We start from the raw sequence: 23,186 nt of genomic DNA, 5'->3' as shown, positions 1-23,186 counted from the left end.
ATTATATCCAAAAGAGGAAGAATAATGTCCTCAAAATCAGGCCACTGAGGTCGCCATTGTGTAAGTCTTCTACTGGTAAGAGGGTGGAGGACACGGACGAGGTTCATAATAGAGTATGTACACTTTTGCATGGCCTTGCTGCTGTTGCTGCTTTTGTCGTCATTTAAAACAGTAAAGCGACGGCAAGGCTATTGTAGATTTCCAGGTGTAATAATAATAATTAACGGTTTATTGAAAAAGTTCAACAGCCAAAAGGCTGAGAATATACATTGGACAGAAATGACTTATTACGTACGAGTACTGCACACAAATATGGGGTGGGAGGGTCGTTTCACAAAGGAACATGAATTGAACATAAAAACTGTAGTTTACAGTTGATGACAGGGACTGGTCTCTTGCCCTACCATGTAGCCTACGTGGTGCAGCAACTTGTTCATAGGTGTTGACATGAAGGACCTTACGTGGTCATAGAGACACCGGGCAGTGGGGTGCTAAAGTTACAGTATGAGACACTGTGTGTGTGTGTGTGTGTGTTCGCGCGCACTTGGATGACCAATTTAGAAATGGGGTCAGTCTCATAAGGACAAGTAAAGAAACCGGAGTAGTATTTGAAGTCAAAGTGTTTGCTTGTTGTGGGATCTTTGAAGGTGGAGTGGGTGGTGCGTGACCTGGGTGATGGGTGGGATGGGTGGTGTATGGCTTAGGTGGAGGGTGGGGTTGGCGGGGATAGGATTAAGGAGTAAGCAGACAGGTGGAGGGGGTGAGGGTGGAGGTGTTAGGTCGGGGGTGGTGTATAGTGTCGCTTCATTGGTCAGCTGGAGTCGTCACCGCAAGCACCTCCCTTGCCACCACCTGTCCCGTTCACACTTCATCCATGGACTCACACCCCCACCTACCTCACACAAATGGAGCTTGAAAATCAAGGGAGGTGGAGAGAGAAGTAGTAAGGACAGAGTGTCACCAATATAAGAACTAACTTAAACTTGTGTGTGCTGTGGTAAATACCGAGACGACCCCATTTGGATACATAACCCACATGGCTGGTGTATGAGAGGCTCGTATACTGTTAGCCGAGATCGATGTAATAGTATGGTACAGTACCGGTAACAGTGAATCTGGACATATGAAGCAGCGACCTACTTGGGTATAGTCAGTCGTCTAGAAACTGTTGTTACTCCACTCCTTGACGTCAGTTCCTCGGTGATCTACTTAGAATTTATTGTTAAGGGATTATCTGGAAAAAAAACTAATTCTGGTCGATCACTTGGGGGCTCCCTGTCGTTACGATGGGTGCGAAAAAAAGGCAAAAAGAGGACTCCAGCAACACCCTGGATGTGGCGGCTTCTCCTCCTGATCGAACTGAGTCACCTAATATTCTGACCAAGATTCAGCAGGACCTCGACGACCTGGACAAAGATGAGCTGGAACAGATCCTCAACGACGAGGAGAAGCGATTCCTCCTGTATGTGGAACGTGGCGACGTAGCCTCTGTCATGCAGTAAGCCTCACATAATTATTCTTTCAATCTCCTATTTTCTTGTCTATTTCCCCACTTTCTGCATTTATTGAATCAAGGGAAACAGAAACTTAGAGGAAGGGAGAGATTAGTATGGGAAAGTGGGGCTAGACCTAATGGGAGGGCTGAAACAAACACGTACAGTAGAGACACTCCACGTTTCTTTCACATTGTTACACTGTGCAAATCAGACTGATTCGTCAAGGAGCTCCACAGTATCATACATCATGAATGACTACAGTGACTTACATAACCTCTGTCTGCTGCAAAACATATGATATTATCGAAGAACAGTTTGTAAACTCAACTTCATGTGAATGCTAAGTTCCTTATCTATATGTGGTATAGAATTGCTCATAAGTTAAATTTGTTAAAATAATCCACCACTTTTTCACCAAAGTAATTCTGCTCAGAAGCATAATTCAAGAGGACCAATTCTTGATTCTGAAAAGTGGTGACGAGGAGAGTTACTTTGTCATATGTATTGGAGTCACCCACCCCACTATGGAGTGATGCTTGGTCTCTTTGACATTTTTTACGGTAAGTGTTTCAAAGATGAAAAAGAGAAAAGTCATATTTTTAACTAATCGATATAGGATGTGGATATAACACTCGGGACCAAACTCTGTAATATTTGATGTTGTACTTAGTGTCCACATAGTAAACAAAACTTGAATATACTCTTAAGAACATAAGAACATAAGAAAATAAGGAGTCTGCAATAGGCCGGTTGGCCTGTGCATGGCAGCTCCTGTCGAGAGCTACTACCACTCTCTATCATCCATGAATCTATCTAGTCTCCTTTTAAAACTTCCAGCGTTCCAGCACTTACTATAAAGTTGTTAAGCTTGTTCCACTCGTCCACCACCCTATTTGTGAACCAGTTCCTTCCTATCTCCCTCCTAAACCTAAACTTATCCAACTTAAATCCGTTGCTACGAGTCCTATCCTGCTCGGATATTATAAGAACTTTATCTATATCCCCTTTATTGAGTCCTTTCACCCACTTAAATACTTCTATCATATCTCCCCGCACTCTTCGTCTTTCTAGGGAATGCAAGTTTAGTTTCTTTAACCTATCTTGACATGGAAGGTTTCTAAGTCCCGGAATCATTTTCGTCATTCTTCGCTGCACCTATTCCAGTGAATTGATATCCATTCTATAATAAGGGCACCAGAACTGAACAGCATAATCGAGGTGCGGCCTGACTAGAGATATAGTTGCAATAAGACCTCTGCACTCGTATTACTTACACTTCTAGATATAAAACCTAATACTCTGTTTGCCTTATTTCGAACATTAACGCACTGTATTCTAGGCCGTAGGTCCGGGCTTACAAGTACCCCTAAGTCTCTTTCACAAGTCGACTTCTCTAGGTTGATGTTGTTAAGGCTGTATACATTGACAGTATTTGTTCTTCCAATATTAAGTACGCTGCACTTGCTGGTGTTGATTTTCATTTGCCATTTTTCTGACCACTCCGGCAGTTTATTTAAATCTCCTGTAGTGAATTTGCATCCTGCCCTGAATTAATCTGCCGCCCCATTTTGGTATCATTCGCAAACTTGCTTATGTCACTGCTGATCCCAGTATCTAGATCGCTTATGTAGATTATGAACAAGAGTTGGCCTAGTACTGACCCCTGGGGAACCCAACTGGTTACACTGCCCCACTCAGATTTAACACCATCTACGCTGACCCTCTGCATTCTATCGGTGAGCCATGATTTTATCCAATTTAAAACTTTCCCCTCGATTCCATGAGCCCTAACTTTTCTCAGAAGCCTCTGATGCGGTACTCTGTCAAATGCTTTGCTAAAGTCTAAGTAAATAACACCGTAATTTTCGTCATTATATACTACCTCGAAGACTTTCCTAAAAAACGTCAGCAGATTTATTCGACAAGATTTTCCCTTTGTAAACCCATGTTGAGAGTCGTAGATTAATTTGCTTTTCTCTAAATGCGATCGGATGTATTTGCTATAATTGATTTAAGAAATTTCCCCGCTACTGACGACAGACTGATCCGTCGGTAATTTGACTCTTATGCTCTGTCTCCCTTTTTGAATATGGATACTACATTTGCCTGTTTCCACAAGTCTGGCACAACTCCCGTATCTAATGATTTTGTAAATAAATTTACGAGGGGTCCGCTAATCTGTTCCCTACAACTTTTCAAGACTTGAGGGAAAATTTCATCCGGCCCTGGGGATTTTGTTTTCTTTAATTTATTTATCTTCTTAAGAACATCGTCTTTTCTGATAGTGATATTCTTTAATTTCTCTTCTTCCTTTCCTCTAAATATCAGTTCCACCTCTGAAATTTCCTTGCGAATTTCTTCTGTGAAAACTGATAAAAAGTAGCTGTTCAATGCTTTGCTTATTTCTACACTGCTATTGATCACTTCCCCCCTCCCTGACTTTAAAGGCCCAGCTTTGTCCTTGACCTTTGTTCTATATACCTGATTTCTCTGTGATCACTGTTACCTAGTTCTTCCCCTAGAGTGATATCTCTGATAATATTTTCTTTATTTGTTAATACTAGGTCTAATATATTATCACCTCTAGTAGGTTCTGTAATTAGTTGTTTCAAAAAATTGTCCTGTACTGCGTCTAGGAAGTCTTCAGATTCATAGTCACCTGCAATGTTGTCCCAGTCAATATTTCTGAAGTTGAAATGCCCCATAATGCACGGGTTGATATATTTTGTTGCCCTACTCATTTCCTGCCATATGGGCTGAGCTGCTTCTTTCCCAAGACTTGGGGGCCTGTAAATCACTCCCATAATTAGTTTTTCTTTTCCTTCCGTGATTTCTACCCATACAGACTCGGTTCCTATTTCACCCTTTCTTGAATTATTAATACAACATTTTAATGTATCCTTGACGAAGAGTGCGACCCCTCCCCCCTTCCTACCTTCCCTGTCCTTGTGAAAAAGGATGTACCCTTCTATGTGGTACTCAGATATAAAGTTCTTGTTCGCCAGATTCATCCAAGTTTCGGTGATTGCTATTATGTCCACATTCTCGGTACATACAACCGCTCTCAGCAAGTCTATTTTATTTCTAACGCTCCTACTGTTTGCATAGTATACATTTAAACCTACCCTTCCCTGGTCCTGTTTTACCCCTTGTCCTGAGTAGCATTTGAATGTGTTCTGAAACATCTGTTGTGTCATCAGCCATGAGACCTACAAATGAAGCTTCTTCAATCTCTTTCTTTATCTCATCATGGTATATCTGCAGAAGGCAGTCAAGTAACCCATTCTGAATAGTCTTAGAAACACCTGTGAAGACTGTACTTGTTTCTAAATGGTTCTTTAAATCTGGGTCTAATTTAGATGCAAAATTTATTAATCCCCTAAATACACCTGGATTTACTGAATCATCTTTTTCATCATGTCCACGTAAAGGAATTTCAAAGCTCCCACAAAATGTAATGCAGTCTATTATCTTGGATAAAATTTCACGGTTCTTGGTAACCTTCCTGTTATGCTCATTGATCGAAAGTCTATAGGTTTCACTAAGTTTTTCTTTAATATTTACGCTTCCTAAAAGTGATAGTGAAACCACGCTTTCAATATGTTTCTTTGACTTTTCATGTTTTTCAGTTTCTTCTTTCATTTTGTTTATATTTCTGAAGCCGTCTTTTGTCCAAGCTACACCACTTCCAATTCCAAACAACAAACACGGAAAAGAAAATAATGTATTTTTTACTTCACAACCAGAGCCAACTTTTCCTTTGGTACCGTTCTGAATGAAAGCTACGAATATACCTCTTACTGTTGCTTATTCCTGGCTGAGATATTTGAATATTAGGTGAGGGACGGCCTCTTGTCTTAATAGCAACTTGCTCATGAAGAGACAACTGTGAAAATTTAAGTTGTTGAAGTTCACTCACTGTCACAGAACTTGTTTCTTGGGAAAACAAGGAGGCCATGTATAATTAATTAAAATTCTTCTACACAATAAAGTTTCTGGAAAAAACAATGAATACAAAATGTAGTCTCCATGAGTATGAATCATACTCATCATCCATCAGCATCATTCTGTGTGGTGCTTACTCGCCGTCTGCTATATCAAGAGTATTTGAATGTGATAAATTGAAGATGATGTGATATCATACAGTATGATAATCACATCATCTACAATTTATCACATTCAAATACTCTTAATATAGCAGACGGCGCGTAAGCACCACACAGAATGATGCGTAAACACTACCTCCCACACTGATAACCAGATCGGCACTCCGTGATCCACAGTGCTCGCCCCTGCTTGCCTCCAGGACATGGGAGCATGCGTGAGACAAGCAAACGCCCGTTATTGGAACTGTCGAGTAAGACAGTTCCACCACATACAGGGATTTTTGTTGTTTTCTCGGAATTAGAGGATGGCCATTGACATTAAGTTTAAGGATTATTGATAATAGTTTTAAATAACTTGTACAAGTATAAATAAATAAATATACATGATATATTATATTACATAATACATATATATCGGGTGAAATAAGGGGTGCTGCAGTTCCACAGTGCCTACCGACGAGCCGCCACTGTGTGTCACGTGTGTGAGGGTTGCTGGCACGAGTCATGCAGCAGTTGCGGTTGAGGCAGCGTGGATCGCCCTCGATAATCGTGTCTGGAGGGAGAGTGTTCCCGCTGTATTTTGTCTGGCAACGTTACTAAACAGTTAACGAGTGTGCTGGAGCAAAGGTGGCTGTCCTGGAGACCGGTGTTGTGGCCTGGCTGGGAGCTATCTCTTGTCGTGTTGTGTCGATGGTATACACCCAGTGTCATTCCAACACTTGTTAATCAATTCGGCAGTTACTAATGACGTTCAAGAGTGAGAAGAGCCGATACAATACATCAGTCTGTGAACTAAGATTCCTACATGTGCAAATAGAACAGCTTCAACTAACGAACGAACCAAGCAGTAGTTTAGGTCTCATTGTCGGGTAAAAATGACTTGTTTGTGTACATACAAATTTATTTTATATACATGTATGTTGTAGTTGTTTTATAGTAAATTAATGTTTAATTTCTTTCGTTTTTGTTTATTCATACGGTAACACACCTTATCTCCAGCCTTTTTATTTATTACACTTCTCTTAAGTCCCATGGTCCCATCTAGTGTGTGAGTAAGTCACACATTCCATAACACTCCCCACATGTATGAACCTCCAGATTAACGTATAATGCCTCCTGCATAATGTACAGTATAAAGAGATGCATTGTTAAAGTTCCACTTTTACAAATTTAAGCCCGGCAGCGAGTTCAACAGGAGATTCACTTACAAAAAGACGTGTTAGTGACACGTCTTAATCTGTAATAAGAGTTATTTACCACTGTACAGTACATTTTACATCCATTTTTCTGTGCCGCCAGCATACTCAAGAAGGCCAAGAAAGAAAATCAGAAGAAAGTGGGCGCCTTCAATATCAACTGCCTGGACCCTCTGGGACGCTCCGCTCTTATCATCTCCATCGAGAATGAGAACTTGGAGATGGTAGAACTGCTGCTGAGTGAGAAAATTGAGCCAAAGGTAAGGCCACCTACTTCATAATAATCGCCATTTTTTCTTAACGTGTTTCTTCTTGTTTTCTTAAACGAGTAATCACGAAGAGCTACGCCATCTTATCACTCAAATAGTATTCCTTACCTCCAGAATAGACAATATCTACCCTAAGAATTGCAATTTAGGATTTTTTTGAACGTTGCTCTTTTCATCAGAGATTTTAAGCTCAACCTTGATATTGTTTAAGTAACGTTGCTAATCTGTTACCAGTTAATTGTTAGTGTCACTGTGATCATAACTCGACCAGTTAAGGTTGTTTGTGGACTTGAGAATTTGTGGTCTACTTTTCATGATATCACCAAGACGAAAGGAATAAAGTTAATGCAATAGAATGTAATGGTTTATCTTTTAATGTATCTCCTCCATACCAGGACGCTCTGCTGTTTTCTATCGCTGAGGAGTACGTGGAGGGGGTGGAAACCCTCTTGGCCCACGAGGAGTCGACCCATAAACCAGGAGAACCCTACGTGAGTACCCTCCCATATATCCACGTTAGTAGTCTGATCCACTTGGTTGGGGATTCCTAAGTGCTTACCCTGACCCACCTCCTGAGTGAGGGACTCCAACAAACAGTACCCTGACCCACCTCCTGTGTTGGAGACTCCTGGAAACAGTACCCCGACCCACCTCCTGTGTTGGGGACTCCTATGTGAGTACCGTATTAACTACATTACATAACGCATAAATTATCATAAGTTATTCCCAATTTAAAAAAATAAAATACAATTTCTGATAGTTTTATTTTTCTTAAATCACTTTACCGTGTTTGTGACAGTTGTGATAATAACAATTGTTGTAGTGGTGCCGTGTTTGTGACAGTGGTGTGGGATCTGTAGTAATAGTGTAGTAATGGCAGTAAAAACCAAGCATCACATTGAATCTTTTCCTCGGTGTCCGTCAGTCGTGGGAGCTAACCAACTTCGAGAGGACGAACTTCACCCCGGACATCACACCGCTCATCCTCGCCGCTCACAAGAACAACTACGAGATTCTCAAGTTGCTACTGGACCGTGGCGCCACCCTGCCCATGCCCCACGATGTCAAGTGTGCCTGTGACGAATGCATTGAGGCTAGTGATGAGGACTCCCTCAGGTAGGTTTTTTGGTGAATTTATTTGTGTGTGTGTAAGATGATGAGTGTTGAAGTTTATATGTAAGTTCCTGCTTGCGTATGCTTGCATCAGTTGCGTTTGTGGTTTTGTCCCAGGATGCAAAACTGAAGATTTATTCAGTTCATGTTATTTTACTTGATTATTGGGTGTAGTCAGGAGATAACGGAGTGCCTTCTACCCCTTCCTCAGACATTCCCACTCGAGAATCAACGCGTACAAGGCTCTCTCGTCTCCGTCCCTCATCTGCCTTTCCAGCAAGGATCCGCTCCTCACTGCCTTTACCCTGAGCGAGGACCTCAATAACCTGGCCAGCATGGAGAACGAGTTTATGGACGAGTACACGGTGAGTCGCCTCGTGTGACACTGACCATCATACAAGAAAACAACAGTAACTGTTAAATACAATGATATGTATAGATTATAGCAGGATTTGCTTATTCTTAAATATGTCAAAATATAATACACCATGAAACTGTATCATATTTTCATATCGATTGATATATCTCGTACAATATTTCACATTTCCTCTCTTTGTTCCGTGTAGTCCCTGAGGGAGAAGGTGCAGGAGTTTTCAATGGCGCTGGTGGACGAGACCCGAACCACAACCGAACTGGAGATAATATTGAACTACGACCCTGAAGGTGAACCGTACAGGCGAGGTGACTTCATGCACCTCGCCAGGCTTAAGGAGGCAGTCAGCAATAACCAGAAATCGGTGAGGGATGTCCTGGGAGTTGGTGAAGGAGTAGAGAGTTATAGAGGTGGGGGAGGGTGCTTGTGTTGGAAGAAAGTGAGGTGATAAAGTGAGTTTTGGTTGAATAGCTGTAAGGGATTTTGGAAGTTAAGCAGCTGTAAGGTTTTGTTGTTGTTTGAGTGACCATGTAAGATATATGCTAAGTTTGTTGAAAGGTTCGGTGTTTACTGGGTGTTTATAGACGTTAGCACAGTGACTGGTGTATGGCTCAGTGTCAGGAGGAGACCGTGATGGCTGTTGACAGGGGCTGTGTTGAGCCTAGCAAAGGCGAGAATGCATAGAAGTTGGAGCTGGTCATGAATTTGTGGTACACAGTAACTCTTGGGTTTGGTGTATGTTAGAGCACAATTGTAAGAGGGGAAGGACAGATAACATGATAAATAGACATGTTGTATCAACAAAGTAGGATCTTACGTAGTTATGTTACAGTAGCAAAGTAGTTCTTACTGGGTGCATATTTGGAAAATTTGGGTATAAATTTGTTCCCATAATCTCTGGAAGTTATACCAGAACGAGCATTGTATCAGATGGAGACTTCATTTAAAACAAAGAAGCTAATTCAACAACAGTTCAGAAGAAATACTGCAGCCGTGTATAATCTTTAACGTAAGTTTGCTTCTATAAACCACTAGATTACTTACTTCATTGGTCAATCAATAGGAGCTTCTGTCAAATTACAATATTTTTTTTTCATGCCGTGATAAAAATATTTGGTAAAAAACAAATAATTATCCTCGAATGTTATCAGTAAGGCAGCTCATGTTAAGTGTTGCTGTGAATTACGAACGGGTACGAAAGCCACTAATGAATACCCAAACTCTTTTCGAATTAAAAGTCAATAATAAAACTGTAATTTTTTTATGTTTTATGATAATTACAGAGGTAAGATTTGAATATGGGTCTTGGTAGTGGTTCACGAAATAATGGGATCACTTGAAGACTAGCCCCCATTTTTTCCACCATAAGATTAACCACTCTAACCTCACTTAACCTCCCCCCCGTCATCACCAAGAGACATAATCTGAGAGGGCTAATCTTCATCTGATCCAAATACAGGAAGTACAGTAATTCACATTTCAGAGTGAAACCATAATTTTCCGATATTGAATAATATTTACATTAATTAGGATAGGTTTGGATCCCGGAATCTAAGAGTGGCTCCCAAATCACAACGTGAGCTACAGGTTCACTGAACGTCGTCTTTTGTTGCAGTTCGTGGCCCATGCCAATGTACAACAGCTGTTGGGCCGAGTGTGGTACGACGGTATGCCGGGGTTCAAGCGACGTACCCTCCTGCAGCAGCTCCTGGAAATCTTCAAGATAGGCTGCATCTTCCCCGTGTACTGCCTCGCCTTCCTCTTCGTTCCCAATTCCTCCTACACCAATGCTATGAAGAAACCTTTCATAAAGTTTATTATCCACTCATCCTCCTACTGTACCTTCCTCTGTGAGTGTTGTAGATCCTTCCTGTACTTAAATTCTTCTGTGATTTTCTGAGTCCTTTTTAAATCTTTTTGTCAGTAAGTGTCGTTCATGATTTTTTTTTACCTCTGAGTCGACCGTATGTTAACCCTCAAGGGTACGTGATCCAATACCCCAGAGGAATGTGAGTTCAGTATAGGCGGATATGGCTCGTTTACGAACCTTTCTCAAGCAACTTGCAAGTGGAGTGCGGTTAACTATGCTCGGCAAGACCTTAAAGCCAGCCAGGTGAGGGTATGAGGAGAGAATGTTTTGAAGAATGCTTTGTCAGATGTAGCTTATTAAACCAAGGGAACTTAAGAACCTTAATTGACAACATAACGGCGGTAAACCTTGTCATAGGGGACTTTAACTATGGCGGCATCTACTAGAGAAAGGAATCCACGTTAAAGACCAAAATTATCTCGCCACTTTTTTGTAGAAACTTTGAGAGACAATTTTTTGTTCCAGCATGTTAAAGATCAGACTCACTACAGAGGGGAGCATACATTCAAACCGCTGGACCTCATCATAACTGACGAGGAGGGTATGGTGGCCAAGCTAGAACACCTAGCCTCCGTTGGCACTAGTCACCACGTACCTTTGTCCTTCAGATTTAACTGTTACTTGGTTCATGACAAAAAGAGGTCAGGGTTCAAATATTTCAAAGGAAATTGCGACGGGATGAAGGAGGGAATGAGGAGTATACACTAGCCTGACTTACTAAGATATAAGAACGCAGACACTACGCTGAATATCATAGCCAGTAAAGTGAACCATTTGATCGATAAATATATACCCAAGACCAAACCCAGTGCCTCCAGGAATACAAGGAGACCGTTACACATGAACCGTGCGGCGGTCGACAAAGTTAATAAAAAAAACAACAACTCAGGATTTCGAGAAGTGTGTTAGGACAAATGACGAGCAGGACATGAGTATGTATACTAGATCCAGGAACCAAGCAATGACAGAGTGTAGAAGGGCTGATAAAGAGTTCCTAGGCAGATTGCAAGCAAGGTCAAGTCAAACCCAAAGGTGTTTTACCGCTACGCAAAGTCGATATTAAAAACGCGAGTAAGCGTATCGAACCTGAGGCTTAAAGATGGTAGTTATGCAAATTCTGACCAGGAAAAAGTGGAAGCGTTGAGCAGATTTTTTTACTTGGTGTTCACAAGAGAGGATGCGAACAATCTTCCTGCGTTTGAGGACAGGCGGTTTGACACAGCGCTGACCCACATTGTCTTTTCAGAAGAGGGTATAAGAAATAAACTGTCAAAGCTAAAGATTCATCGAACTTACGCTCATCATCCTTCCCTTTTATCACCAGTACTGCTGGTCATCGTATCGTTACGTCTGGAAACGCTGGTGATCGAGCTCTTTGGTAACGAGTGGATGTTACAGCGGCTGGAACAGTACGAGAGGGAGGCACGGGGTGGCTTTCCCTCCTTGGTGGAGGTTCTCATTGTTATCTTCGTCTTCGGCTTCATATGGGGCGAGATGACGACGCTGTGGGAAGATGGCCTCACTGAGTACATAAAGGACCTCTGGAACATCGTCGACTTCATCACCAACTTTTTCTACATGAACTGGATTTTCCTGCGGTAAGTAAAGTTGTACACAGTAAATATGACGAAATGTCGGCCAATGAGAAACTTATACGAGTATAGTGTGACACGCATCTATTATTGCGGCTCTTTCTCTTACCATTTCTCTTGTTTCTTGAGGTTTCTCCTTCCTGCTATCCATTTCATGCAGAAACAGTGGTAGTGGATGAAAGCTGATAAATTTATCTTTATACTGCAAGATTTCACATATGAGAATAATTTTTTGTATTTACTCCCTGCAAGGCTGACTGCATATTTCCTGACTCAGCGGGCGATGTGGCAAGATCATGACCCCTACTTTCCGCGAGAAATGTGGCCCGACTTCGATCCCATGCTTATATCTGAAGGGATGTTTGGTGCTGGCAACATCTTGAGGTACGGTGTAAGGGCATGGTGGTGCCGGGAACATTTTGAGGCAACGCCTTAAGCTAAAATCTAAGTGAAAATTAGTGACAGTAAAATAAATGCAATAGAAAGCTTAATATAAAAAGAAACCTTATTTAACTTCATCTCTCTGACTCCACCTAACATAGCCTATAGTATTTAACCCTGCCTAAGTCTTATGGCACTTACCCTATTTTAACTCCAATTAACCCAACCTAATCCAGCTTATTGTACCCTAAAAGTCACCCAGAAGGGATTGGAGCATGAAGTCCTATAAGTTGGTGGAAAATAATTCACCTTTGTATCAGTGGCGGGATTTTGTGTAGCGGGAAATTATATAGTAAGATTCTGTGTATTCCAAATCATCCTGTAGCACCTGAATTGAGACATTTCCCCCCTTCTACAGTTTTCTGAAGTTGGTACACATCTTCAGCGTCAGCCCGCACATGGGGCCTCTCCAAATCGCTCTTGGCAGGATGGTGATCGACATTATCAAGTTCTTCTTCATCTACACGCTCGTGCTCTTTGCCTTCGGCTGTGGTGAGTCGTGGGGTGTTCAGGCCTGGCGGTGGAGGAGGAAGGGAGGTATTAAGGGTGTGTTTTTGTTTTGAGAAATGAGGAAGAGCGCGCGCGCGTGTGTGTGTTTGTGTGTGTGTGTGTGTGTGTGTGTCCCTATGTATGCCTCTGTTTACCCAACAGAACCTGGGAACCTGGATGCTAATCGATTTGCGGATCGTGTTCTGGGGTAATGGTTAGCCATTGCAGTTGGCGAGTTGTCCGGTCTTCTCGGACGATTCCTTGACACTGGGTCAAGCAGCTCGTTAACTTAGGGTGTGGTTGTTGTGTTGGCGACGGCTTCTATACCTTAAACAAATTCACGCCTAGGTGGCCCTATGGGGCCGGCCATCCTCGTTACATGAGGGGCATCCATTATTATGTATGTATGTACTGTAATCATACAGTATGCTCGTCTTGAAAGCAAGTGGACCCGGGTTCGATACTCGCCATTTGCCTTTGTCTACCCAGCAGTAAGTGGGAACCTGGATGTTAATCGATTTGCGAATCATGTTCCAGGGTAATGGTTAGCCAGTGCAGTTGGCGAGTTGTCCGGTCTTCTTTGATTATTCCTTGACACCGGGTCATGGAGCTCGCTAACATAGGATGTGATTTCACCTTAAACAGACTCATGCCTAGGTGTATGTGCAGGATACGAGTATATGTGGTGTGTTACTGTGAGGGTGATGATACTGTTGTAGTCCTCCACTCGTGTAACATCTGCGGACGACTCTGCCAGTCCCGTATGTGTAATAAAAATATAGGTAACGTAAATGCAGTACTGTACAGTGTATATAGAAATTAAAGAAAGAAATGAGTTTGTCTCTCACTAGAAATAAGGATACTGGCTATAAATGAGCTCTGTAATGCAGATTATTGATTAAACTTGGTTCTAGGTTTTGAAATTGGCCAAAGGCAGAAACTTAAGGAGCTTTTTTAACGAAACTAAATAGTCTTCTAGACAAGTAGCAATACTGTATATTGGAGGTGATACTCGTATTGCCAGGAGTGTGGTATATTGACATAAAGAGAGAAAGGGGCATCTCGACAGTATTAGGATAAATTAGAGACAATATAGAAAGCTGAGAAAGAGAAGGAGAGAAAATTATTCCCGATAGTAAACTAACGCATAAAAATTCACCTTTGAGGTATTTATTAGAATAGATATCAGTGTTGCGTAAGTGTACCATCTGACTGCTGTTTGTTTAAGGTCTGAACCAACTGCTGTGGTATTATGCGGATATGGACAAGGCCAAGTGCTACTCCCTCCCTGGTGACCAGAAGAACCCCAAAGAAGACCAGTCTTGTGCTGTTTGGCGAAGGTTTTCAAAGTGAGTATCTCAGACCCTTCTTCCGTCTCCCTATGTTCTACCAATGATTACAAGATGCATCTATTCTTCTAAGAGTACAGAGGCTATTGTGCGACTAGATATTGGAAAAGTACGACTAAAGCATTTGTCTGAGTATAAAATGTAGTGTTTTTTATATTTTTTTTTACAAACTTCAGAGTCAAATAGTTTTTGTTGGAACGTGTCATTTTGAGCATAATCTGATTCATTTGCATATCGATGTCCTTTTTCTTACTTGTTGTTCTATAAATAAAACTGATACTGACGTTCTTTCCCTTCTCTTATCTACACTGACAATCTTTTGACTCTCCCTTGTCTACGGTAATTTTCTCCCCTCCCCTGTGTCTATGCAGACATTTTCCCCTCTCTCTTGTGTCTACAAAGACATTTTCCTCTCTTCCTTGTGTCTACACAGACATTTCCCCTCTCCCTTGTGTCTACACAGACATTTTCCCCTGTTTCCTGTGTCTACACAGACATTATTCTCGCTCTCTCATCTCCACACTCATGTTCTTCCTTTACTCATCTCCAGCTTGTTTGAGACGTCTCAGTCGCTGTTCTGGGCATCGTTTGGGCTGGTGGACCTGCAGGTGTTTGAGTTGACAGGGATCAAGTCATATACTAGGTTCTGGAGTATGCTCATGTTCGGCTCTTACAATGTGATCAACGTGATCGTCCTCCTCAATCTGCTTATTGCTATGATGTCCAACTCTTACGCCTTCATCTGTGTAAGTGGCCTCAGGTTAGGAATACATGCCTGTATTTAAAGTTAGTTACTATTGTTTAATACAATTTCAAAGGAGAACTCCAGGGGAAAACACTTTTATCGGCGAAGCCCATAGATTTCAAGTCTGATTTTAATTACACCTTCACGCTCAGAAATATTGAAACTTGAAACTGCTTTCCAATTTTTAATTGAAATATATAAACAGTAACATAAATGTAAAAATTAGTAAGTTCTCTGATGACATCAGTTGAAGGAGGTATCCCACAGTTTTCTTAAGTATAGATAAAAAACCCAACTGGCACCAAAACTTCTAGACCACAAGGAAAATACACATATTCTGCCTCAAACTCTCTGTAACATGTGACCCCAGGCCCTTATGGTAAATGGCTTGGATTGATTTGTAAACTTTGTGGTGTACACTAGGCAAGCCTAGGATGAGTATAGGGTACAGTTTCAGGTTTAATTTCCCATTTCCATCACACAGCAACGGAAAAAAAATAATTCCAAGCTTCATTTGCTAAACATGATTCTAATACAATTACCCAGACTGCAAATAAGACCTTAGGTATGCTGAAATTATGGGTATAGAAAAATATAGAAATGAACTATGGGGTGTAGGGGTCGCTCATACCTCACGTATTAAGAAGTGAATTTGCGTATTTAGCGACGATCCACTTCCAACCTCCTTAACTGAGGTTAAAAGATGAACCTTATACCCATCCTGCGTATTTCAAAGTGTTTCATTCGAGTTCTCACACCACGACAAGGTGACGCAAATTCGAGTATTAGATGGAGTTGTACTTTGTGGGACACACACACGTAAGTAAGTAATTTTTGTGGAGAACACTAGTCATTGAATCACCAGACGTTTTTGATAACTATTTTCTAATTTACTATAACAGTTAATAGTAAAATGGAAATTGGAGCCTTTCATATTGTGAATAAGTTATTTTCATATGTTTTTCTTCTTTGCGTTTTTTTTCCACGACACAGTTCACAGTTCCTGTAATATTTCGTAAAATTACCTCGCCACAGGCTAAGTGTGACATGGAGTGGAAGTTCGCTCGGGCCAAGTTGTGGATGAGTTATTTTGAGGAGGGACGCGAGATGCCCGCACCCTTCAACCTGGTGCCCAAGTTCAGTTCCCTCTTGGCACTCAATAAGGGTAAATCCCGGGCGTCCTTCAAGAAGAGGCAAGAAACTCTTCGTGAGACTCAGTATCAGGTGAGCCTTTCTCTCTATCTCTCTTCTCAATTTAAACACTAAAGGCTTTGAAATATTTAGTTTATTAAACCATCAACTGAGGGTTGGCAGTAATCCAATAAGGAGCAATGAGTGTGTAAGGTGGGTACACAAGAGGTGCATTAGTGTAAAGGGCAGACTTCAGAAAGTTGTTGTCTTTAAGTGCTCTGTATGTGCAGGTAATCCTGTGGTCTTAGTAAGGCTGGGAAAATGTAACATTGCAGATATATCCCTAGATTGTGTTGATGAGTTCTGCTACCTGGGTGACGTGACTAGTGCTGGAGGTGGCGCCAAAACAAGCTCTGTAGCAAGAGACAGAAGTGGCTGGAGAAAGTTTAGAGAGCTGTTATCTCTATTGATGGCAAGAGGACCTACTCTTCCTGTGAATGGATTGATGTATTAAGCCGGCGCGAGAAATGTGTTGTTGTATGGGAGCGAAAATTGGAAAGTTAAGGAGAATGACATATGTAGACTAGAGCGAAATGAAATGCGTATGGTGAGATAGATGTGTAATGTTGTGATGGTCCTTTGTTCTACTCAAACTTGGCAAGTTCCTACATTTAAGAATATTTTGACTACCTTATCGCAATGAATTTGTCCCGTTAGTTCAGTCCCTTAAATTATTAAACATTAACGTTGTTTTTAAGTATGACTCAACTATTACTAATATAGTACATTAATTAAGAATAGCCCAACATTGAATGTAAATGGAAGTGTTTACTGTATTCCATGTAGCAACTGTAATGGAAATTATGTAGGACAGGCTGGGAAGGCATTGCAACTCAGAATTAAACAACATAAGTACAATATTAGAACAGCATCTGAAAGCAGTGCACTGTTCGTTCATATAAGGAACAATAATCATCCCATAGATTGGGAAAACAGTTTAGAAGTGTATAAATCATCATGTGTCACCCGTTCTTATAATCTCTTCTTATGTTTGCTGTGTGGTTGGTGTGTGGATTAGTGGATGTCATGTTTTTTTTTACCTTGCCTCATGTTTTGTAAGGTCACCCTGTGTACATAAGCTCTCTCTCAGTCTTTGTAATTCAGTTGCCTCTGAAAATAAAAATATTTATAATATATATATATATATATATATATATATATATATATATATATATATATATATATATATATATATATATATATATATATATATATATATATATATAAAAGTAAAACAAATGAAACACTTTGGGTCTTTAGTTTAGTTTCACAGGTACTTAGTTCGGTTGAGAGTATATTATACCTTCTCTACTAGGGGAAGTGTCTAAGTGCACTTATATATAAGAACACTTAAGTGAGGTGTTCACTGGGTAACAAGTGATAATAGTCTGATCACTCTCCTGTCTCTATATCAAGAGAGAGATGAGAAGCAGGCCAGGTCTGTTATGATTTGGTTGACCTCGTCTGCCCTCTAGAGTGTGAGAAAGGAAACACGTCAGATATACTGTTGTGCTAACATGAGCTGACCTCAGCCAGACCTCGCTCACTCCCCGAAGGAACTACAACCTCAGCCATGTATAATGTCAACAGCTGAGGCACAGTTGAATATTTATATAATACAAATGGTGCTGTTACAATGTGACACTGAGACAAAAAATGCTGCTGAGAGCCAAGAAGGTGGTTGGGTATTGAAGGTTCTGTTCACAGGTAGTCTTAAGATGGTTCGGGCACGTAGAGAAAATGGATGAGACCAGTAGGGTCAAAATATACATGAGGTTGAATGTGGAGGGAAGGAGAGCTAGGGTTAGACCAGGAATGATACGGGGAGAGGTAGTGAGAAGTGACCCCAGAGATAAGCACCTGACGAGAGAGACTGCAAGGGACCATGCAGCATGGAGAGCTGCTATCAGGTAGTCACGATTAACCCTTGCAAGCGTGTAAAAATAGCTGTAAAACGATAATAATGATGATGATGAGGGATTACATGAAACTCGTAAGTTGTTTAGTTGTTCAAAGTTTGGTTAGAATGCTGTGAATTACTGACTTGGGGAGAACTGTACTAGATAAAGGATGACGTTGTGTTATGTTAGTTGGACTTACTGTGTTGCAGGGGATATAGGACTGGCTGTTTTTGCAGTGGGTATAGAACTATTAATAACAAAATGTTGGACATAATGTACTGTGTACAACTTTTGTGGCAAGGGATGCAGGATTCTCTGTGTTGCAGGGGGTGATGAGGAACCTGGTACGGCGATACGTGACCGCGGAACAGCGCAAGTCAGAGGAACGACTCATCAACGAGGATGACATCAATGAGGTGAAGCAGGATATCACTTCCTTCAAGTATGAACTCATGGACATCCTGAGGATGAATAACTGGAAGCTTGGCACTCACAAGACTGATGGTAAGTACTGTGTCTTGCTGGATCCTGCTGTGTTGCTGTGTCTTGCTGGATCCTGCTGTGTTGCTGTGTCTTGCTGGATCCTGCTGTGTTGCTGTGTCTTGATGCGGCGCTGTGTCGTGTGTCTTTATTATGGTGCTATGTGTTTGTTGTGGTGCTGTGAGATGCTAAGTGGTCCCACATGTTGTAGTGCGTTGTGTTATGCTGTGCTTCTGGGTTTAACTGCAGTACAGGTATTGTGTCTTGCTGTGATACCTTGGTGAAAACTCTTTATGTAAAATTGTCTCACTGTGTTCGATCCTACTTTGAAGCTGTGTCTTGCTTTGAAGCTGTGTCACTGTGGTAATATTATGGTGTTTTACGTTGCTGCGGTTCATCATGTCTTACTCTGGTGCTGTGTATGTTCCTGAATTATTACTTTTTATTGTGTGAAATTTTGTATTCTTTGTGTTGTATTTTTTATGTGTTGCTGTGGTCTGTACTTGGATACTATGAAGTTTGGTGTGCTGTGTACTGTTGTGTGTTTTTCCATTCATATTCGATTTAAAGCGTATTGTCTGTTTGCTTCGTGTGTTGGTATGTTTTATTGTGTTACTTTTATTGTGTTGCGATGAATATAGCCTTGTGTGTTCTCTGTGTTTCTGTGTTTGCTTCATTGTATCTCTGTGTGTTCATTATGTTGCTGTGTACTTCTGTATGTTTGCTGTGTGTTCCCTATGTTGTTGTGTGCTCCGGTGTGTTTGTTTTGTGTGTACCGTTTGTTTCCTGTGTTACGCTACTGTGTTGAGCTATGCATGACATGTCCCTGCGCCCTCAGGCTTATCTGCTATGGGCAAGAAACACCAGGCAAGAGAGCGCCGGCTGATGAAGGGCTTCAACATTGGTCTGGTGGAGGGTCTCGACGCCACTATCGCGGCCGGTGTCCAGAAGTCCCTCAGTATCTTCACTAACCTCCACTTAAAGGTGGGTGCCAAGGTGAAGGGCAGTTTCTGAGTTAGGGTAAGGGACTTGGTTGAGAGACTGTCAGTGTGAGGGATAGTTCCACAGGGGGAACAATGCCAGGATGGGGAACAGTACGTGGGTGAGGGACAGTGACAGGGTAGGAGACAGTGCCAGCGTAGAGGAACAGTGCCAGGAGCGATCAAACCATGATTGTAATGTGAAAGTTTTGGTAGATGGGATAAATGCACTCATACAGCCCTGTATAACACCAGCAATGTTGTCAGCACATACCGAGGCGTCCCGAGTGGAAAAGCAACATTCATCCCAAGGAAAGTCGGTGAAGAATTTTCGCAAGGATTGCCAGCTTGTCCTCTGATAGTGCCATAGTTGACGTTTGGAGGGGGGTGGGGGAGGTGGTCGTGCCCAGTTTGATTTAATAGAAATAAGGTTGTGATCAGAAGACCCTAAGGGGGCAGAAATTGAGTATGAATAGTGTGAGGGGTTAGAGGTAAAGCAAAGATCAAGATTGTTAGCAAGTTGATCGTGCTGATCAGGAACGCGTGTAGGGTGTTTGATTATTTGTTCCAAATCATTAAGTAGGGAAAAAGAGAGTGCCTCAGCTCCACCTGGGTCATCCCTTGCAGAGCCAAGCCACTCTCTGTGATGTACATTGAAATCCCCTAGTTAGAGGATCTCGGTGTTGGGGTGTGTGGATAGCAATGATTCATGGCAAGAAGTGAGATATTCCGCCTTAACACAGTGTTGGCAGAGTCAGGATGTTACGCGACCTACGAGTAGTATAGTTTTTTCTTCCCTCGCTTCTTTTTACTATTATTTTGTTTTCTTCGTTTTTTCCTCTTGTTATATCTGCTTCGACGATGTGAGCAATTTACATTTTGCATGTTGTATACTTGTAACAACTTTATTGCTTAACCTCCCTCCTCGTTTTCTTCATTTCTTCATTTTGTTTCCTTCTTCATCCTCGTCTTCTTCTTACTTTCTCCCACTTCACTGCTTTGTTTGTACGGGACAGACACTTGCACCTGTTACCCTCTTGTCGATATACTCTTGAGGAATCCCATGCTGATGCAAGTATGTCCTTCACAGAACAAGAAGAAGAAGGACTGGAACCAGATGGTCCGTACGCGCTCGGAGAGACGAGATCATATCGGCTCCAGCAAGACGAGCATTCAGCGCCAGACACTACGGGTCTGTACGAGGCAAAACAGCAAAACTTGGAAAGCTGTGAGTACCAGGAATAAAGGGGATATGATACAGTAGATACATTGAGGTGCAGGATAATAGATGATAGAGAGGCGTAAGGTTATGCAGAGAGAGAGAGAGAGAGAGAGAGAGAGACAGAGAGAGAGAGAGAGAGAGAGAGGACATTCGATATAAACTTTTAATAACTATCAAACTGAAAATTAAATTTCTCAATATTTTTACCTACCTTCAAATTCGTCTTGTAGGTTCAGTTCTACCAGAAGCGTGGAGTGTTCATGGGAGGAGAAATCAACCCTACGATGCTCAACGAGGTAACGAAATCTCGCCAATCAGAATCGGATGTAAGTAGGGCTAACACCATTTTACATGGTTTGGTTTCTCACTATTCTGTACGTTAACTTTCATTTGGATTTAGAAGACATTTTAGTGTTATTTTCTTTGTCACCATAAGGTCAAAGTTACGGGAAGCAGTAAAAGGCATTGTGATATTACCAGTCAGGGAAAAAGTCAGTGGATTATCAAAGGTTCACCACCCTTGATACTCCAGGCCGTCTTGTGTTTCATGCATTGTTTACCCAAGGCAGTGATAATGAGTCATTACTAAGAATCATTACATAATATACTTATTTTCCTTGTTGCTGTTTATAATCACACACATACTGTGCATATATTTGATTCATGATTGTGTGTTAGAACTCTACTCCTTAGGTAGAGCTAAGTGCTACAAAACGGTAGTTATCAAATTAGTCTTGTAGTGTTGTATGATTTTAATTTAATATTTTTTTATGGTTCCTTCCTTACTGTCTATTTTCTTTGGCCAGATTGTACAGAGATACGGTAGGGGCTGGTGTGTGCTGCACAACCTCCGCGCCAAAGGTGAGATGACACGTGATGGCCTGCAAGCACGGATTAATGAGAGTTCATCGTCTGGTAAATCCTCCCCCACCAACCTCTCCGCATCGCCAAAGAGACCGGTTCCAAATGGCTCGCCGGGCAAACCTGCTGCAAAGTCGAAATCAGTGTTGACGAAACCATCAGAATCACCTAGACCAGTGGGAACTAAGCCAAATGAATCAGCTATAAGTAAACCAACGGATACATCTAAGCCACCAGTGACTAAGCCAACTGAAGCGCCTAAACCACCAGTGACTAAGCCAGCTGAACCAGTGACTAAACCAACGGATACATCTAAGCCACCAGTGACTAAGCCAGCTGAAACACCTAAACCACCAGTGACTAAGCCAATTGAAACACCTAAACCACCAGTGACTAAGCCAGCTGAACCAGTGACTAAACCAACGGATACATCTAAGCCACCAGTGACTAAGCCAGCTGAAACAACTAAACCACCAATGACTAAGCCAACTGAAGCGCCTAAACCACCAGTGACTAAGCCAACTGAAACACCAAAGCCAACAGTGACTAAGCCAACTGAAACACCAAAACCACCAGTGACTAAACCAGCTGAAGCATCACCTAAGCCAGCAGCCCCAACAACACCTGGAAGAAGCGCGGCAACACCACTAAAAGCTTCCCCAGTCTCTCAACCATCAACACCTTACCCAGCGACACCAACGCCTGAGCCCCTGGTGTCTGGAGTGTCGCTGGTCACCAAGCAGAAGAGAACTGGATGGCTGTAGCTCTCCACTACTCACTCAGCAGCTGTGCCAGGGTAAGGCTTATGCCAAGTTCGGGTTTGTGCCAAATAAATGGTCTTGTTCCCACCACTCTTCTAGCAGACGTGCCAAGAACAGTGTTAGTGCTGGTCACTAGATCTTGTCGGCGGTTAAGGTTAGCTACCACAGTGCCTCGACTCACTGACCACAGTATTCACTAATGTTATTCTGTAGTTTTGAAAGGAAATATTAATTTTTTCTCAATGATGTACATTACGCTCGTGTAACTTCCTTGTTGTGGACAAGGATGTAGGCTGAGTATATTAAAAAAAAGTGCTTACTTAAGGATAGTATGCTACTTCTAACAAGGAAAATGAAAACATAAAAATGTTTCAATATATTACGTTTAGACAGTTTAAGTGCACTTAAAGTATACATGTTGATACAAATGTCAAATGAGATTTGTTCTTGATGCAAATTAATAATTCACTCGAAGAATGATTTTTTTTGCGTTAATTCGTGTGTTAACTAGTAAAGTTTAATCATAAAATTTTTTGTAAAACAACTTTTTATTCGTCACATATATGTTTAAATTTAACATTACTGTATTGGAAAACTCTAAATACAGTATCAGTGCGTACATGTTTCAGTGAATCACTGACCTTTCTCACACAAAGCTGCTACAAACTAATTGTGGTCTGAAAGGAAAATACTTGTGTATTAATTACCTTTACAGTAATACCGTAGCCAACATTACCTGAACTTAACAACA

General features: G+C 41.5%; 1 protein-coding gene across 2 annotated transcripts; it reads left to right on the top strand.

Moving 5' to 3' along the window:
* Positions 1 to 821: 821 nt before the first annotated feature.
* On the top strand, positions 822 to 23,032 carry LOC121864119 (transient receptor potential protein-like). Of its 2 annotated transcripts, XM_042363036.1 has the most exons (18): positions 822 to 1,498; positions 6,902 to 7,058; positions 7,463 to 7,558; positions 7,993 to 8,183; positions 8,392 to 8,545; positions 8,747 to 8,917; positions 10,169 to 10,403; positions 11,748 to 12,021; positions 12,268 to 12,399; positions 12,815 to 12,948; positions 14,174 to 14,294; positions 14,845 to 15,040; positions 16,075 to 16,263; positions 18,458 to 18,635; positions 19,450 to 19,595; positions 20,682 to 20,819; positions 21,044 to 21,139; positions 21,620 to 23,032. In XM_042363036.1, the coding sequence occupies exons 1-18, from the start codon at positions 1,287 to 1,289 to the stop codon at positions 22,436 to 22,438; spliced, it is 3,639 nt and encodes a 1,212-aa protein (XP_042218970.1). In that variant the 5' UTR covers positions 822 to 1,286; the 3' UTR covers positions 22,439 to 23,032. The 2 variants fall into 2 exon arrangements, with proteins under 2 accessions (XP_042218970.1, XP_042218971.1); XM_042363037.1 differs by lacking the exon at positions 19,450 to 19,595 and having other exon boundaries at positions 21,620 to 21,721.
* Positions 23,033 to 23,186: the final 154 nt, after the last annotated feature.

Source organism: Homarus americanus, unplaced genomic scaffold (genome assembly GCF_018991925.1).
Source record: "Homarus americanus isolate GMGI-L3 unplaced genomic scaffold, GMGI_Hamer_2.0 scaffold26351, whole genome shotgun sequence".
Classification (NCBI taxonomy): Eukaryota; Metazoa; Arthropoda; class Malacostraca; order Decapoda; family Nephropidae; genus Homarus; species Homarus americanus.
This window is presented reverse-complemented; position numbering and strand designations above follow the sequence as displayed.

Bases quoted from the DNA above. Each gene is read 5' to 3' on its own strand.
- LOC121864119 (XM_042363036.1), top strand. From the start codon at position 1,287: ATGGGTGCGAAAAAAAGGCAAAAAGAGGACTCCAGCAACACCCTGGAT. The intron at 12,022-12,267 runs GTAAGTAAAGTT...ACTCCCTGCAAG, and splicing joins ATGAACTGGATTTTCCTGCG to GCTGACTGCATATTTCCTGA. The intron at 19,596-20,681 runs GTGGGTGCCAAG...TGTCCTTCACAG, and splicing joins TCACTAACCTCCACTTAAAG to AACAAGAAGAAGAAGGACTG.